General features: G+C 36.6%; 2 protein-coding genes across 5 annotated transcripts; one reads left to right on the top strand and one right to left on the bottom strand.

Moving 5' to 3' along the window:
• Positions 1-3,224: 3,224 nt before the first annotated feature.
• On the top strand, positions 3,225-7,281 carry LOC107101344 (tetratricopeptide repeat protein 36-like). 2 transcript variants are annotated; one of them, XM_015400225.1, is made up of 4 exons: positions 3,225-3,243; positions 4,280-4,396; positions 4,599-4,787; positions 6,825-7,281. In XM_015400225.1, exons 2-4 carry the CDS (start codon positions 4,291-4,293, stop codon positions 7,091-7,093), a joined length of 564 nt encoding a protein of 187 aa, XP_015255711.1. In that variant the 5' UTR covers positions 3,225-3,243; positions 4,280-4,290; the 3' UTR covers positions 7,094-7,281. The 2 variants fall into 2 exon arrangements, with proteins under 2 accessions (XP_015255711.1, XP_015255710.1); XM_015400224.1 differs by lacking the exon at positions 3,225-3,243 and having other exon boundaries at positions 4,209-4,396.
• A 405-nt stretch (positions 7,282-7,686) lies between these two features.
• On the bottom strand, positions 7,687-12,965 carry fbxo40 (F-box protein 40). Of its 3 annotated transcripts, none has more exons than XM_015400221.1 (5): positions 12,921-12,965; positions 12,177-12,231; positions 11,483-12,051; positions 10,175-10,252; positions 7,687-8,445 (listed from the first exon to the last, which is right to left on the bottom strand). In XM_015400221.1, the coding sequence occupies exons 2-5, from the start codon at positions 12,187-12,189 to the stop codon at positions 8,263-8,265; spliced, it is 843 nt and encodes a 280-aa protein (XP_015255707.1). In that variant the 5' UTR covers positions 12,190-12,231; positions 12,921-12,965; the 3' UTR covers positions 7,687-8,262. The 3 variants fall into 3 exon arrangements, with proteins under 3 accessions (XP_015255707.1, XP_015255709.1, XP_015255706.1); XM_015400223.1 differs by having other exon boundaries at positions 11,978-12,051; XM_015400220.1 differs by having other exon boundaries at positions 10,175-12,051.
• Between the last annotated feature and the right edge of the window lie 4,977 nt (positions 12,966-17,942).

Genomic DNA, 17,942 nt, shown 5'->3' with positions numbered 1-17,942 from the left:
TTGTCAGAATCAAAAGTTGCCATTTTCGTTACGATGTCTGTTGAGTGGTAAGTGGCTACTGGAGTGTGTGTTACAGTAGAAGTAAATGGAGCTGAATGCTTCTGCAGACTAGCTCCTCATCTGGGTATCAGCAAGATTACAAGAAGAACTTATTACCCATCATTTTAAGCTGGAGTATTACAGTGTCAGGTTCTTCTAGACCTCTGTAAATCTTCTTCTGGCTTATTAAATTATACGGAACTTCAGCTAAGGTGGATTTAAATCAAATTTAAATCAACTAAGTTGAATTGAACTACACAAACTAAACACAGTTAACCCAAGTTAAAGTGAGTTTAGTTGAGAATTCTTAAAATAAACTAAAATGCACAGAACTGAATGTAGTTAAATATGTGATTACTGTGACCCTGCCTTTGGTATAAACTGACTATTCACCAAAATGACATTGGGGATAGACAACAGTTCCCATCTCCTTGTGATCCTGTACGGATAAAGTTAATATTAAAAAGTTCAACTGAAACATCATTAGTTCAACTTTTTTATTTTCTTTAGTCCAACAGTTTTTACGGTTCTTTCTTGTTTCTGCATTTTTTATTATTTTTTTTTCCTACTGGCTTTGATTCTGTTTTATATTCCTATATTTTAATCATGTAAAGCACTTTGCATTGTCTTTGTACTGAATTGTGCCATACAAATAAAATTGCCTTGCCTTGCCTTATTAAAAAAACTGAGGAATCCATGAACCCAAATAAATAAAGTTGAACTAGAAGAACTGGACTAAGTTCAAATGAATAAAACTGAAAAAAAAAATGCTTTGGGTTCAAACGGAATGAGTCGAACTAAGCTGATTTAACGCAAGCTGAATTAACAGCCTGTAAACATCTGACCCAAATGTTACTGCTAAAAACCAGCTGTTTTACATTCAACTTGGATGATTGAATGTGAAAAAGCAAAACACAAATGTTTGGCTTTAACATTTAATGAAATAAAATATATCTGTAGGCCATAGAAATACTAAACATTTGAAGCACATTTCTTCTATGCAAACTGAATAATCAAGCATAAATTAAATGAGTCATTTTAAATCATGCATACCTGGAAATCAATTTCTGTGCTAATTAAATCAAATATATTCCATATTTTGTTTCTCCACATCAAGGAGTTATTGTTAACTAGAACTGTATGTTTTCTGCAGCACACCGTGTTTCTAAAAAATTGCCATGATAGGTTGTTTACTTAAATCCACTCTGCACTCACTTCCCCAACTCTCAGAAGACAGGATTACTTTTTAATCGAGCTCCGAGTGCTCTCACTGAGCATGCATACGCCTTTTGTCATCATGTAAGAGCAGGCCATGTATCAGCACACAGACTCATTTAAAGTAATTAATAGAAGCACAAGCTTTGATATCTGATTTATGGAAAGTGGGGGGAAAACACCTAAAAGGCATATAGAATTATGTGTTTGCTTATGACACATTATGGGGTAAGGGGAAAGCTAGACAAAAGGAAAATCTATGAAAATAGGCAGTAATGGCTGGTGATGACCTTTCCTTCAGGGTTTGTTGTTCATTTATATTAAAGAAGTAACAGAAATCTCCTTGCATGTTTTAGGAAAACTTAAATGAGAAAGTCGGTGGTATGAAACACACTTTCCGCTGTCTGAACACCTAATGAGTAATAATGTTCCTGTCATGCACTGTTTGCATTTAACCAAATACTACTTCATTATTTATCCACTGCTGTTTTAGTCAGATATAATTACATCCCTGTAATTACTGAAAGGAAAAGTAAAGATTGTGTTTACTGCCTTGTATTTTACAGCAGCACTACCACTGGGGGTCAGTTTCTAGTTATTTCCTTCCTTCTTTTTTTTTTTTTTTTTGATTATTTCTTATCAACCTTCTTGGCCTTAAGCTGAGGCAGCTAAAGTCCCTCAGGCCCTACCTCTGGAGCCTGTAAACACTGCCAACGAGTTTCTTTATTGACATAATCAGGTTGAGTGGTGCTGATGTGGTGACATTTGCTGTAATAGGAGACTGATAATCCTCACACGATTACTTTGCTTCTTTTGGACTATAGGGGAGGCCATTGGGACACAGTATGCTTCTGCAGGCAATCTACTGCCAACCAAGTGACCATGAACATCATCGCCTCACCTCACTCTTTAACTTGCATTACCCTGTGGAAAATAGGAGTCCTGTAAGATCAAACCATCTGCAGTAAAATGGAGAAGGGAAAAAGAAGGAGATGCACAAACAGAAACTGCAAGAGCTCTCTCAAGTGGTGAAAAAGAAAACTTCTCCTTGAATAAGATTTTCACTTACATTTTATGTTACTTATGAAAATAACCAATCAATCCTAAATGATTTTAAAACATGACATTTGATTTATATTTGTTTCTGAAAGACGCTTTTGAATCTCTATTGAATACAACATGATCCTTTCAACTTAAAGCCATACTGATATGGTTATTATATGTTGATATATTCTTAGAAATCAACTCTAATTTGAACATCTGGTTGTTATATCATAAATATTTTACATGCAGTATTTTTTGTTTGTTAGTTTTTTTTACATAACAGCCGCAAACTTTAATATGTTATAATGGGATTTTATGTGATGGCCTAACACAAAGGTGTGTTCGGGAAATTATTAAAACAGCAGGAAAGTAATAAATGGTTTTTATATGAAACATAAAAATTCTGAAATATGTGTTAATCTTTTTTATTCAGCTCTGATACCCCTAAATTAAACAGAAATGTTATTCGGGCATGTCTGCAGTTAGCCTTGAAGGTCCGCTGGTTGCCACAGTCCTCTCAACATCGGAACTTTTTTTTAAATTATACACTAAATCTCTAAATGGGCCATATAGTGACTCTTAAAAGTATAATCTTTTTGCCTCAAATGAACTTAACATAATACTCTGAGTTCTGCAAGCGCTCCCATTGATGCTGCGACCACTGCAGTGGGAGTCTGCTCTGGTGCATACTTGGTAAAGAGGGAGGGTTAAGGGCAACGATATCTTGTGTTCTTGTGAATTGGAATAGTACTAGGGCTGAGGCTGATGATGTTTCACAAGCACATGAGCTCATGAGGATGCACAAGTGTGCATATTGAGAAAAGGGCTAAATTTCCCTGCTTCAGCACAGCTGATTTCCGTTGCTGATTAACAGCAGAAATAGCTGTGCTAACGCCGAGAAACATTGAAAACCTGCAGGACAGCCGCAGTGATCTACTGCAACTGGTGAATAGATCCACTTTTGTGTATTTCTTTCCTTACTTAACTTTAAATAACACACAGCATTTCTCTGAAGAGCTTCCTTCCTTCCTTCCTTTTAAAGAGATAGTTTTGTTTTTATAATTGGCAAATATTAAGAGAATCACCTAAAGTCATGCACTCATAAAGATCCATATTCAAAGTTAAACTATTTTATTTCTAACATTGCTCATTGTTTTTTTTCCCTTTTGTTTAGTTTTTGTGGTATAGCGGGGAACAGGAGCAGAGGCTTATTATATATTTTATTAGCTCATGGTTCAAATGGCCTTTGTTGTTACCATTGTACGAGATATATTGGTAGTAAAAGTGTATGGTAGTTCAAAAGTTTAGTTGCTTCTATCATTTGAATTTTTTTTCACTTGGAAAAGAAACACATAGTTGTATGCTTCTTACCAATTGAGTTTCTCCTCTGTCCTCTTTATTATTTATTATCCAAATAATAAACATTTCTATGCATTTGGCCTGTTTGGAAACCTATCTGCTCTCCCCATTCTTATTTGTTAGAGAAATTAGAGTGGTAAGAAAATCATCAAAACTTAAATCTTTCAAAGCATATTTTTTTGCAGCATATTTATTCTTCCCCTCTCTTTAACTGCCCATAAGTTGTAGATCAGCTCTTGGCACTCATGTAAAATCAAACTAAGGAGTTTATGTCTTATTTATTTTCCACATAATTTTTAATTGCATTTACCAACAAACTGTTTTTGTTGTTAAGAAATGGAAGATGACAAAATCGGGGAGAAAACAGCCCTAAACATAATGAACAATCTGCTGTATTCTCCGCTCACATTAGACCCACATGCTTTCTAGCCTGCATTTTTACAGAGTTAACCAAATGCAGATGTGCTGGAATATCTCAAAGTCCAACCTCTGCTTCCGCCCCCTTCTCTGATTGGTTGGCAGTGATAGCACCCTTTAAGAGAGGAATAATTCCCAGTTCTGGAGTGATTTAGGTGTCATTACTCTCCTCTTTTTTTTCCATAATTCTCTGCCTACTCCACAGACAGCAAGAAGATGGCTTCAGCACATGACAGAGCTGTTCTCCAGGCTATATTCAACCCTACCACCCCCTTTGGAGATGTTCCTGGCTTGAACCAAGAAGAGGAATTAATTGATGATGGTGAGCCTGAGCTGATGTGTCTCTACATATCATGTCACAGCATATTGAATTTATTTGAACACTTTCCATTTCCAGAGTGAAAAAACCCATGACGCTGTAATCAAAACTTAGTTCTGGGTGACATTTCTGTGTTTTTCTTTGCCACGGTACCTGTCAGCTGAGTGTGAATGCTTTTTCCAACCTGTTTATCTCCTCCTGCCAGACAGTGGGTTTGACACAGAGTTGCTGAAGCAAGTGAAAGAGCTGGAGATGCGAGGTGTCTCTGCCGCAGAGGCTGGGGAGTTACAAGCCGCTCTTCAGCTGTTCAGCCAGGCAGTCCACATCCTGCCTCAGCGAGCTTCTGCCTATAACAACAGGGCCCAGGCCCTGCGACTGCTGGGGGACACAGCGGGTAAATTCAACAAATTCAGTAATAAACCTTCCCTTAGGCACTGCATTGTGCCTGTATGTCAGAGTGTTGAGTCTGAGGCCAGCATTATACAATGCAGGACCTCTGCCTGCCTGTCTTCTGCATGTTATCTGCATTGATTCTTTTTAACGCGTGTCTTGGCCTCATATTATTTTGTTGTTATTGTTTCATACGGTCAAGATAAAGAGATTACAAGGTTGCAAGAAGCGAAATGCATGGATTTTACAGTTCATATCAGAATCATTTTTAAGATTATGCACACTTAAACTACTTGTTTGTGCTTCTAAAAAAAGATTATGGACAATGGGTGTTACCTTTGCAAACAAAAGAAGCTAATACTCGTGTTTTGCAACAGTTTACACTGTGCAAAATAGTTTTAAGGATGTTTGTTTAAAATGTAAATACTTTTGACAAACTGTAAAGACACACAGTAGTCAGTTTGAGCTCTAAGTCTAGTTACCATGCCTTGCTGAAATATTTGTAGACCTTAGACAAAAAAACCTGCAGCCATATGACCCTTTATACAATAGTGATACTTGCAATGCAATGCCACTACTTGCTTCTAAAAAGTTGTTGCTAGAGTCCATATTCTTATACAGTATGAGTCAAAGTCTGTACAAATCCGATACAGCACTGTTTCCCAACCTTTTTTGACTTGTTTACCCCTTTGGGCATTATGGCTTACCATAAGAACCCCTCTCAGTGAAAAGTATTGACAACTGCTCAAAAATGGAACGTACAATAACTGATTATAAAATAAAGACTACTTTACTTGCTCTTTTAATTTGAAGATGTAATTCTTATTATTTAATTCTTTTTATGTCTAATAAAAAATAAATAAATATATTGCCTGGAAGTTAGTAAGGAATCAAAATTAAATAAAAAAAATAATATTCTAAACCTTTATTTATAAAACTGGGGCTCCTCTGAGTAACTCCCTTATAGTCATATTTAGATTTGATGAATTGGGACCAAAATATAGAACAAAAATTCGACTAACTTAATAAGTTTTCCTCTGTTTTCATCAAGACACCTGAGCTGCTTTGATGAGACCCAATAGCTCAGTGTGAAATTCAGCTGATCCCAGGCTGTTCTCTACATCCAGTCTGTTTCTCTGCTTGGTTTTGATGCGTATTACAGCTCAAGATGAACTCAAACATATAAGAAAAACTTACTTTTTAGTTGATAAAAGCTTGTTTAATTTTTCAATTGGCTCCTCACAAAGCAGAACAAATCCCAGCCCTGTTTTATTTTACTGCCTAAGAAATTAAATATTTTCATGTACCCCTTGCAATGCACTTATGGACCACTAGGGGTACGCGTACCACTGGTTGGGAAACACTGCAATACAGCATTGCTGTTTGGGCTTTAGAGGTTTGCAGGAGATAATAAGTGAGCAAACAGTTTCATGAAGACCAACAAATACAGCAGATAGGTCAGGAATAAGGAGTTAAGACATCTTAAGTTATATTTTGTTTTAATATATTATATTTTATTTCTGTTCTGTACAGTAAATGGTGCACTGCAAGAAAATAATTTCCCACAAGGGATTAATAAAGTAATTGTGATTCTAAATAAGGAAGGCTAGAAAAGAAAACAATATCACAACATTAAAAAATCTAACATGACAAAGTTTTGAACAGGCAATGGCACAATAGTCCAACCAAAACAGGTCACCCAAAGAAAAAGATCAAGTTTTAAGTTAGAATCTTTTTCTGGTGCTTTTTTCTTTTTTTTTATAGAGGTTGTAAATTTTTACTTGGTGCAAGTGTTTTTTGCAAACAAATTATTAATAACATACGGCACATTTCTATGGTTTTTGCTGAGCTCCTGTCAGTTTAAAGCTATACTCTATTTCTTTAATCTCTTCCTAGTTTTGTATTGTTGAAAATACTGTCATTGAATCAAATTTACTTAATGCAGTAAAGAGACGTCTAACCTGTGGCTGATTCTTTCGGAAATTTTACATTATAAAATTCCTCCTTTAAGACTTATATGTGCTTCATCTTTTCATCCTAGGAGCCCTGCAGGATCTCGACCAAGCTATCTCCCTCAGTGGAGGCAATGGACGTAGTGCCTGCCAGGCGCTAGTACAGCGAGGACTCCTGTGGAGATTAGCAGCCCAGAATGATGAGGCCAGAATGGATTTTGAGAAAGCGGCTGCACTGGGAAGTGAATTTGCTCGACAGCAGGCAGTGCTTCTCAATCCGTATGCAGCCCTGTGTAACAAAATGCTATCAGAGGTTATCAACAATCTACGCAACCCTGAGATGGCAGATATGCAATAGTTATTGGATAGTTATTAGATGAAAATATAATTTTGTACGTAGATATTTTGTTTTCTTTATGTCAGATGTCAAAAAATAAAAACTTTAAGCATTTTTTTAAAGTGTCAAAAGCAATGGTGCTCCTATGGTTTAAAAAGGAATTTAAAAGGGTGTTACATACCATGTAGGGTATACACTTCACTCAAGAAAAGGAAAAATGTTTAAATGTCACCTTTTTTAATCTACTTAATTCAGCAATTCCAATGGTAAATTCATTGACATATTAGTTGTATCTTCAGCAGAAAGGTTTAAACACAAAAATACAAACAAAAAATACAGGATTTTCAAAAATGTGTTAACAGAATTTTTTATGGTTTTATTGTTATTTATCTCACTATGCTCTGCTTGTTCAATTCTCCGATTCAAGCACCAAAAATAACTTCATTTATTCCAAAGTTTACTAATGTAGTTGATTGCAAACTTTACAAATAAAACACAGTACACAAAACGTGTTGTCTTTTAGCTTCTAGTTATCTAATTGTTAATAGTTATCTAAATGTGTCCAAACATAATGCATACAACTGTTCACAGACAATAATGATAATAATAACAAAAATTAGTTCAGCATATAATTGAAAGGTATGAGACAAAGAAGGAATATTTAATAATCATTGTATGTCTTTTTTAAATTCAGTGGAAAAGTAAAATACTTGTACTTTTGAAGAATCACAGCTGAAGTCTGAAAAATAAATCATCTGGGGCACTTAGGAAAACATGTATATAAATGCATAATAAATACTTTTAATATGTATAATCTAAGAAATTGCATATGTAACCTAACTTTTAATCAGACACCCAAATGCATTTTTTATTATGTACTGTTATGCAATCATCTGCATAGCTGAGGCACTTCAGCTTTGTTCCACTGGATGTCAGTCTAGGCATACTGAAACAGGCTTTTAACAGCAGCACTTTCTAATGCATTTCACAAACAATAGGATAACATTGGCTTATAACCAAAGTTATAAGTGTTACTTTTAAATTTAATATTTCCAGATACATAATTAAAAGCCTAATGAGTAAAGCTTCACATTGCAGTTTAAAAGAACCCTCTGGCCAGTCTCTCCAGAATTCCTAAAAGTGGCTTTAACCTCACAGTGGTCCACCCACTGTGCTCCAAGTTGTAAGGTTCATCTTATATGCTTCAGTTCCCCATGTTTTTCTCTGACCTCTTCCAGACAGGCCAGAGCCACTGGCTCCCTGAGTTCCTCTCTCTGGTAGAAGGGGCAGCTTTTCAGGTGCTCCGACATAGAAGGAACATTACTGAAGCTCCAGCGGTCCACTGTAGAAAACAGTGAGCTGAACCTCCAGATCTGTCAAACAAAAAAGCAATGATGACTTTAACAGCAAAGCAGAGCGCAATGATGATGGATGTAGTTTTAATAGATGGAATCTAGATCATTGAGCACTTTGGTTCCATTTCAGAGCACAATTCTATTTCAGTACCATCTGTTAGAAATTGATACAAATTATGTCATTCATTGCAGAGCAAATACGCAGCTGTTGCCCACACATTAATTTCAACCTGAAGTGTTTCCATGAACGATTACACATCCCACTTGTTACCGGTGGTGCTCTGTTTATCTTGAGGCTATTCAACATCGTTGGTATTATTGGCATGCTCTCTGTCCCGTGATCCCTGCCAGACCAATATAGCAAATGTAAAAATAGATGCATGCACTAGTTTATGTCATTCCTTTTTTTATAAACATCAGGTAAGAAAGGTTTTTTAAAACTTTTTCATCAGAATATTTAAAAAAGGTTAAAGTTTTTATATGCATGCTTAAAAATGATATAATCTACCATATCACTTAAAAAAACTTACCGTACATCTGCTACTAAAACTTTGCAAGATTAATAACATGGACTCATTTACTTTGCCTAAAGCAGCCCTTTTAGTTTTGGATGCATTTCAGAAGGAAACGGTGCTAATACAAAATTCTGACTTTCAATTACTACTGTCCTGCACTTTTAAATTATTCAATAGCCTCTACACAGGGGCCATAAATCTGTATCCAAGGAAAAAAACTTGTGTGGGTGTAGTTTCCTGGAACAACAGGCATCTTTGTGGCATCATGATCTAAGCCACGGGACTAGCTGCCGAGTCAAATATAAACCAAACAAACCTGGATGGATAACAGCTGTTAAATGTGATCTCCCTGACATACATTTTGCCACAGTATTTTTATTGACGACTCTCAAAGAAAGGCATACATAAGAAACAATCAGCTGTTTTCTGTATTTTTTGCAATATTATAAATGCCACATAAACCTTTTGACATTTTTCCAACCTTACCCTCATAGATTTGATATGGTTGAGTGATACAATACAGTTGTGGAGTGAAAAGAAAAATAATATAATCCAAATTGTGTGGAGTACTGTATCTCAAGCTCAGATAAGTAAAATAAAGACCCTGTATTAACAGGAACTTTCAAGTATCGCTGGATATTATCTGGATTTAGTTAAATTGGAATCCCAGTCCAATTTTTAAACATTTAAAAACAATGTAACTTTCCTTTGGTTCTTTTTATCTATGCACTAGTTGCGTCTGTCATAATTTTGAATGTATTGGTTTTTTTACGAGACAAAATGAGAAAAAGTTCCTGAACAATGCATACTTTCACAAGTCACAGTGGCACCAGTTTAATAGACCACTGATGGACAAGAAATGGAAGGCTTCACTTACATTCCCTTTTGCTCTGTGGCCCTAAATATCAGTTATCTTGTCTAAAGACAGTAAAAAAAGACTCTAGTCACCTTAAGGGGGTAGACATTAAGGCTGAGATCCAGTCCAACTGTTTGTGTTGCATTTACATAAGTAGCTGTCATGCTATGTCAATGACTGAAATGTACTGGAACGGAATGATAACAGCTATTACCTAATATCAACATAATTTCATGGCCATAATTTCACTTTTGAAAAAGTTTGAGATAAAATTATAATAAATGTATTAAATATAAAAAGAGGGGAAGCAATAAACCAACAAAAATATTCTGCACATATGAATGAAAGCCATTCAAGGAAGTCTCGAAATACTTGCTTTTTTCCGACTTTTCCATGAACTCCCACCGTGTGAATATGTCTTTTTCTTCCACTCCAATAAAACCATTCCTCTGTCCTGCAACAATGTTGCACAGACATCTCTCATCAGATGGGAAACCTGTGATAACTGAGATAGTGTAAAACTGTCAAGGTAACCAGCAATACGCTGAAGGATCTCAAGGGGCAGACTACTTAAGTCATTGTAATCTTTAGTGACACTTCCATGAGGATTCCAGCTTTTCCCACCGTCACTTAGGCATGAAGGGATATGTGGCTGAAGTACCAAGGCGCTGACATCTTGGCTGTATTTGATCATTGCTTGTTGACCTGCAGGGTGAAACCTTATCTGGGAAAATGTACATCCAAGGTATGCCAATGGACAGCGCTGTTGAAACCAGCCACTCAGAGAAGCCTGTATATCACAGTGAGCATTCCTGAAATGAGAATGGAATTCATCACGGCGGAAGGAGTGGCCACACATGTAGTTGAAAGCTGAGCTTGTTTTGTTGTGTCTTCTTGTGACAGGCTCAGTTGCGACATCAACATAAAGACCACAAGTTCTTTTTGCAATTACATCTGCTAGGGATGCATCTTCTTTGAAGGGGGCAGAGAAAAAGTTGTACGTTTGTGTTCCTATATCTACATAAAGGCCATCAGTTGTAGTACTTTCTGAGATTAAATGCCCTCTCAGTTCCTTTTCCAGGCAACACAGAAGCGTTGCGCTAACCTCTTCAGACTTGGGTAGATCTTCAATGGACGAGCCCAAATCTGCAGTGTCGACACTCTGGTGTACAGTTTTGGCTTTGTGTGATGGGTTTTTCAGTTGACTGCGCTTTGCTCTGTAACTGGTAGGTACATTGAATGACCGGACAGTCTGAACCTCAACTGGCTCTAGATTACCATAAACAAAGTCCCTCTCTTTAGGAGTGCATGCACTAAGTTGACCAAAGTTGATCAACATTGCCCCATTGTGCACTAAGTACATGTTATATTCTGCAATATTGACTTCTTTGCCCAATCTTTCAAGGACACCATCTTGCCAAGGTGCAAGGCCAGTTGCACCATTCATATTTCTGGAATCATTTACCTCACCCTGATTAATGTTTCTATTTTCTACATCAAAGTTTAAATGTTTTTGCTCTTCTTTTCCTTCTCTCTTTCTGTCCTTATTTACATTTTTTGCAGCTTGATTACACCCTTCCTTCTCCTTGCTAAATATTTTCTCCCATGTATTGTAATTTTGGGCATTTGTCACATCTGAGATGTTAGCCAAGTCATCTTCATTTTCTTTATCCAATTCTTTTACCTCCACTTCTGCTGTTCCATTTTCTGTAGATTCACTAAAATCTAAGAGGCATGAAGCATCCTCAACATGACTTTTAACTCCATCAGACATATTTTCAGAGGCAGGATCTTCTTTCATCATCTCAGGGAAAATATTTTTCATTTTGATGGACTGAAACAGCAGGGCTTGATCCCTGAGAGCAAGAGCAACATCAAGGTTTTCATCAGTTTTCAATTTTAGATTCCCAGAAACATTTTTGTAAAATGTAATGTCAGTTTCGGGAACAGGCCAACGGTTCCACTCTTGAGAGCAACAGACAGTACTGGCTGGGCAGACCTCCAAGTGTTTGGCTAATTTCTGGCGTGGCATTGTAAGGGGACAGCCAAAGTCCATATTTAGGCAAGGGACAATCTCATAAGGACAAAGGATCTGGTGCTCTTCTTGCTTGCACATATGAAAGGTGGCTCCACAGTTTTTGCTACACTTAATGACCAAACATGATATTGAAAGGTTTACCGGAGCACGACAGTGAACACTGTAACACCCTTCACAATGCTTATGAATGACTTTCGCCATGTTGTTCCTTTTGTCTATGGAGAAAAATAAAAGGACAGCACAAAACACAATGTAAACAACAGTTTTCCACAGTTAAATACTCACAATAGATATTTTACATCTTGCAGCTGTTTAGATTTTTGTTGAAAAAAGAGCAAACCTGAAAAGTACATGGCAGCAGCTCTAGACGTGGAGATGACTTACTGAAGTTCTATCTGCGCATAAGAATAGTAAAGAAAGGGGACATAAGAGAACAAACATGGGATTGGTTTTGGTGTGACCCTGTCATTTTTCAAAATCTGCTTATATTTTCATGCACAATTATCTTTTTGAAAATGAGAAAATAAACAACTCCTCACAACCAGTAGATATGAAGTATCTGGAAGCACATACTTGATGCTGATTAGTTACACTTTTCACAATCTCTCAAAAACTGAAAATCAAGCTCAAAAGAATGCTCCTTTATCTAAACACAAGCAAGTCTTATTTTCAGTTATGATGTTTAGGCTTATGGCAGTAGAGTGATGTGAAGGGATTTATCTAAGTACATTTTGCATCCTCTGCTATTACCAGAGCATTATTTAAACACTGCCCTCTTCTTCAGCAGGGTAATGCCTTATGTTACAATTCACAAACATCTGCAAGTACATTTTTGAACATGACAATAAGTTGGTCTCCACTCTGATCGGATCTCAGTATATATCATATTGTAAGGTTGCATAGGGAGGTGTTAAATTTGCTTATTATCCTGCAACATAAATATCTTATTTGATTGGATAGAAAAATGCATTAGTAGCACACAAATATGGAAATATTAAAATGCATACATTCTTATTAGAGTTGCATATTCAAATTTATAAAACTTTGACTTAGAAGCTCCAATGATAGCAGTAAACATTCTTACCCTTTGTTCTTCTCTTGCCTTGTATTCACCGGCACCTGAATAACCTCTGCACTGTGTCTGGACATTATAAATAGACACAGCAAAGGGGCAGACAGGCCAGTGGGATGGGACACTGCTGTCACACAGCTATTAAGGACCAAGGTCAAGTTACAGCCTCCACCTCCACTTCACAGTGAGAGGGTGACAATTTTATCAGATAATCCAGTAATTAGCAGTTTAGTTTCTGCATGGACAAAGTAAACTGAACATGTATATCAAACTCCTCCCCTGGTAATTTACTTTTGTATTAGATAACAGCTAAATGGGAGTAATAACAAAATACTATGTTAGTCACAAGCAGTCCCTTTGTCTTTGTAATTGAAAATTATTTATAATGCACTTGAAATACCCATGTTATCCACTAGATGTCAGTCATGCACTTTAAGAAATTCAGGAACAAATTCCTTAGCATTTTTTATTAAAAAATAAAACATCTGATTTATAATGTATTGTTTTAAATTTGGTATTTCATTTTTTACAAGATGCTTTACAATTTAAACTCTTCAGAGCATTTGAAAAAATGAAATAACTAATTTTTTTTAGTTTCCTGACGACAGCATTTGTAACGAAACCAATTCATATTACGTCACTTTAACTCTCTAGTTACAACTGTTGTAGTAGAAATGTGCCCAAAGCTATTAGATTTCCTTGTAGAAAAAGATATGCACCTGCCACACTCAGACAGACTTTTCATTCATATATTAATTGATTAAAATTGAAATCTTATAAAGGCAGTGTTTTTCAACAGCGGAATGCTTTACTAGCCTAAATATCTTTAAGTAATTACATTTATTTACATAAATTGTGCTTGAACCATCCCCCCATTACTTTCTGGATATTAGACTGCAAACATCCCCAGCAGCTATTTTGTACTTTTGTAAAAATGCACTGAATGCATCTTTTTTTCCTTTAGTCCTTCTGCAGATTACAACCAACACTTTATCGGATACAGCTGATTTGTTCCTCATAGACTGCAATCAGCATACATTACAATAGGCATACAGAGATGAGAAGCATCACCACAGTGAAGAAAGGAGATTCAGTATTACCATGTCAAAGCTATATATATCGGGGGGGTTGATCTAGTGGTTAGAGTAGTGCACTTGTGTCGCAGTTAAAGCAGATATCCCCCTGCCCCTTCCGCAGACACTCTGATGCATATCTCTGAAATTGTAGGTGACCGCAGACAGTGCCGCAGACAGGATGTCTGTGATTGGTCAAATCTACATCCACTCAGCACAATCTGTATTTCCTGTTTGGTACCTTACCGGCTTGTTTTGTTTGTATGACCGCAATTGTGGAAAACTAATCCGGAGGATGCACCAGCTAGAAGAGCGTGGTGCAGGAGAACGCTGGGACCCCTTTTTCCACCTGGATCCCTGCTCTTTTTCCCCCCTCTGTTGGTCGCACAAACTTGTCCTTTTGAGTTTTTCCACTTGCTCACCACCTCGGCCGTATCTAGACCCACAGCTAGTTCGTGATTGTCCCTCTTGCGTTGTGGTGTGGAATAACATAGCGCAGGCCGCTTCTAAATTGGGAATAAATAAAAAATTTGTCGCAGTTAACGCAAATATGATCCTGCCCCTAGACTCTCTGACTCTTTGGTGCACCGCTCCGAAATTGTAGGTGACCGCGGATAGTGCCCCAGACAGGAGGCCCCTGATTGGTCAAATCTACATCCGCTCTACTCTACGTGTGTTTCCTGTTTGGTACCTTACTGGTTTGTTTTGTTTGTACGACCGCCATTTTGGAAAACGACTCGTGAAGATGGCCAAGCTAGAAGAGCGAGATGCGAGAGAACCCTGGGAACCATGATATGCCCCATTTATATAATCTTTTAGCAGGATTTATCATTAGTTGTGTTTCAGTTGACCACGAGCCAATTCATTTATTTTTATTTCTAAAGATTGTTTAGTTCAGAAGTTTGTTGACGGTCCCCAAGTCAACCACCGGTCATGAAAAGAGGGAGCAACAGAGAGCTACTGTCCGACATCTGAGCTCATGAATCGGATCGACTGTGAGACAGGTGACGGTAACCAAGTGGAGCATCAGTGATCCGGCTTCTATCTAACTTCCCCGCAGCAATTCACTGTATATTCTGAAGCAGCCTTTGAGTTCACAAAAGTTCTTGTTCGCTGCTCATCCCACACTGCTGAGTTCTTTCTATATTATGGCATTTTGATACAATATTTTTCAAGAACATCCAGTACCATTGCAGCCGCCCTGAATAATGTAGGAAGCTGTTACGATAGCTCAGGGACAGCACTAGGGGACTATTTGCTAATTCAGAAATCAAGATATATGTTTTTGGCTTGTCAAAATTATTTTTAAGATATCTTGATTATAGTTATGGACGTGTAAAACTTTAAATGATGAATCAGGCGATGTAATTTGAGATATCTCAAAAGGCATTTTGACTCTCCAAAATGTGATTGGTTGATATCTTGAATTGTTATTTTCACTAGTCATAATATAATTTCAGATATCTTAAAGTATGATTCAAGATAGTCAAAATTTTGTTTTTCCAAGTCAAAACTTTTTCTTTGATATTTTAAAAGTAATTACGGAGGTCAGAAAAGCTGATTTCATGATAAACTGCTGCCCTTAGCCTGCGCGCAGGGCAGCGAATCAACATATTGCACATACAAATCCTCTCTACGCATCTTCAGATCTCACATGGCAGAAGTGTAGAAAAAAATCACCTGTGTAAAGAGAGCCAACCGCGAAACTGCTTGACTTTTAACCAATGATTTGTCTGTATTTCTGGGTGTTGAAGCAAAAATATACATCAGACTTAATTGACTCTGTGTGTTTACAGACAGATCTACACGTTTGTATATCTTATTGCACATTTGCAAATCTAAACACACATTTGTAGGTCTGAATACAGATTTGTGGACTTTTTATACATTTGCAAATCAATTACACACAAGTTATTTTACACTTTTGCAGATACTCATACAGACAGAAAAATATCCTCACAAATTTTCAACTCCCACTGGACACACATCAATCTAGATACAGACACACAACTCTCCACACACATATTTAAATAATTTTGCAACGATATTGCTCCAATAATTTTGTTTTCCCAGTGTCTTATTGTGTAACCTTCTTATTGTTTAGGTGTAGCAAACTGGTGGTTATTTTGCATAAAGTTTAAAAATAGATTGTCTTACACCAGGGAACATGAGATGTACTTACTAGAACAACTGGCACAAACCAAAATGTGCTAAAATTGATTCAGAAATACAAATAAACCACATACTACAGAAATAACAAATTAAGGAAGAACACAAACTTTCCCAAAGGATTTTTTTTAGGTATTGTAAACTTATTAGAACAGAGTAAAGTACTTCCAGTGACAATTAACTCTTTAATGTGAATTCCTTTGATCTTTGAATGGCACATCATCGTCCCACTGGGAGAAGGCTGAGGGGGGAGACCCAGGACATGCTGGAGGGACTATGTTTCTTGGGTGGCCTGGGAGCACCTTGGGATTCCCCTGGAGGAACTGGAACAAGTGGCTGGGGAGAGGGACATCTGGGCCTCCCTACTGAAGCTGCTACCACCGCGACCCGACCCCATATAAGCGGAAGATGGATGGATGGATGGATGGATGGATGGATGGATGGATGGATGGATGGATGGATGGATGGATGGATGGATGGATGGATGGATGGATGNGATGGATGGATGGATGGATGGATGGATGGATGGATGGATGGATGGATGGATGGATGGATGGATGGATGGATGGATGGATGGATGGATGGCACATCATACCCATAATAACATCAGAACAACAAAGCTTGAATAAATAAGAATTCTAACTTGAGCAAAGTGTGTTTGTCTTAGTCTGCTGCATTTCTGGATAAAACATTGGCAGATATTTTATTCAAGTTGTGATCCTTTATGCCAATACTACTAAAAATATAGTGTAGTATAACTATTAGTAGAAGTGCTTATTTTTTAAACATAGACTCGGTTAAATGCAACTTTGTAAAAGTTTATTCTATATATGGCTTATATGGACTGTAATTTGGAATCAAAACCCATCTGTCCCTGTATATGAAATTGAATATATTATTCTAAAACATATTTAATATATATTTAATTTGAATATACTATTTTTACATGTAGAAATTACATTTGCTAATACAATTTATTTAATTTCCTCATGGAAGTATACAAATAAACTTCCCTATGTATCAACAAAATGAAAATTAAAGGCAATTATGGAAATACAATAAGACAGTTGACTTTGCCCCTTTCTGATAGGATTTTCTTTGGAACTTTCATTGGGAAAAAAATGTATTTGTAAAGCAGCAAATAAGGGTCCAAAATTACATTAGGTGAATATATTTCTCTTACTTGTTCATCAGTGTTTTAGTCATGGGTTTGATTTATTGAAAACACTAATTTAGATATCTTCTCAGAGACCTTTACAATAAATTTCAAAATCAGGTTTGATAAGAAGACAGAGAAGAAAAGAAGGTGTTTACCAAATAAGGTTAGGCTAAAAGAAAAAACACAGAAATATATTTTCAGTTCTGAGATTTTATGCAACTTAAAGGGCCTCAAAATAGGAGAGAATTGTAGGGTGTTCATTTTTTCTAACATGGATTTTAACAATGCTGGGCAGTGAGGTTAATGATTCCTACAAGTTCCATGCCATTTAACTTAAATGTAATGCTCTGAAAAATAATTGGACATTTTGAGAGGTCAGGGAGAAATTTTTATTAATATTTAAGACTTTTGAAAGCTGTGAGAACACAGCAGGACATTTCAGCATCACTGCATTAAAGTTGAATGTTTGCTTGTTTTTGCTTAAACATGAGATTCCTAACTGTACAAAAACATCCTCTGAGGTTTCCATGTATCTCACTATATATTTTTTTTCTTTTTGTATCCTATTTTCTCATCTATTTCCATTCTCTTAAAAGGCTTCCCCTGTTTTGTAGCGTATACCCAGTTTATTAT

This window comes from Cyprinodon variegatus, unplaced genomic scaffold (assembly GCF_000732505.1).
Source record: "Cyprinodon variegatus isolate N-32 unplaced genomic scaffold, C_variegatus-1.0 Scaffold1084, whole genome shotgun sequence".
In the NCBI taxonomy this organism is placed as follows: Eukaryota; Metazoa; Chordata; class Actinopteri; order Cyprinodontiformes; family Cyprinodontidae; genus Cyprinodon; species Cyprinodon variegatus.
The sequence above is the reverse complement of the archived record's forward strand: the minus strand, read 5'-3'. Positions and strand labels throughout refer to the sequence as shown.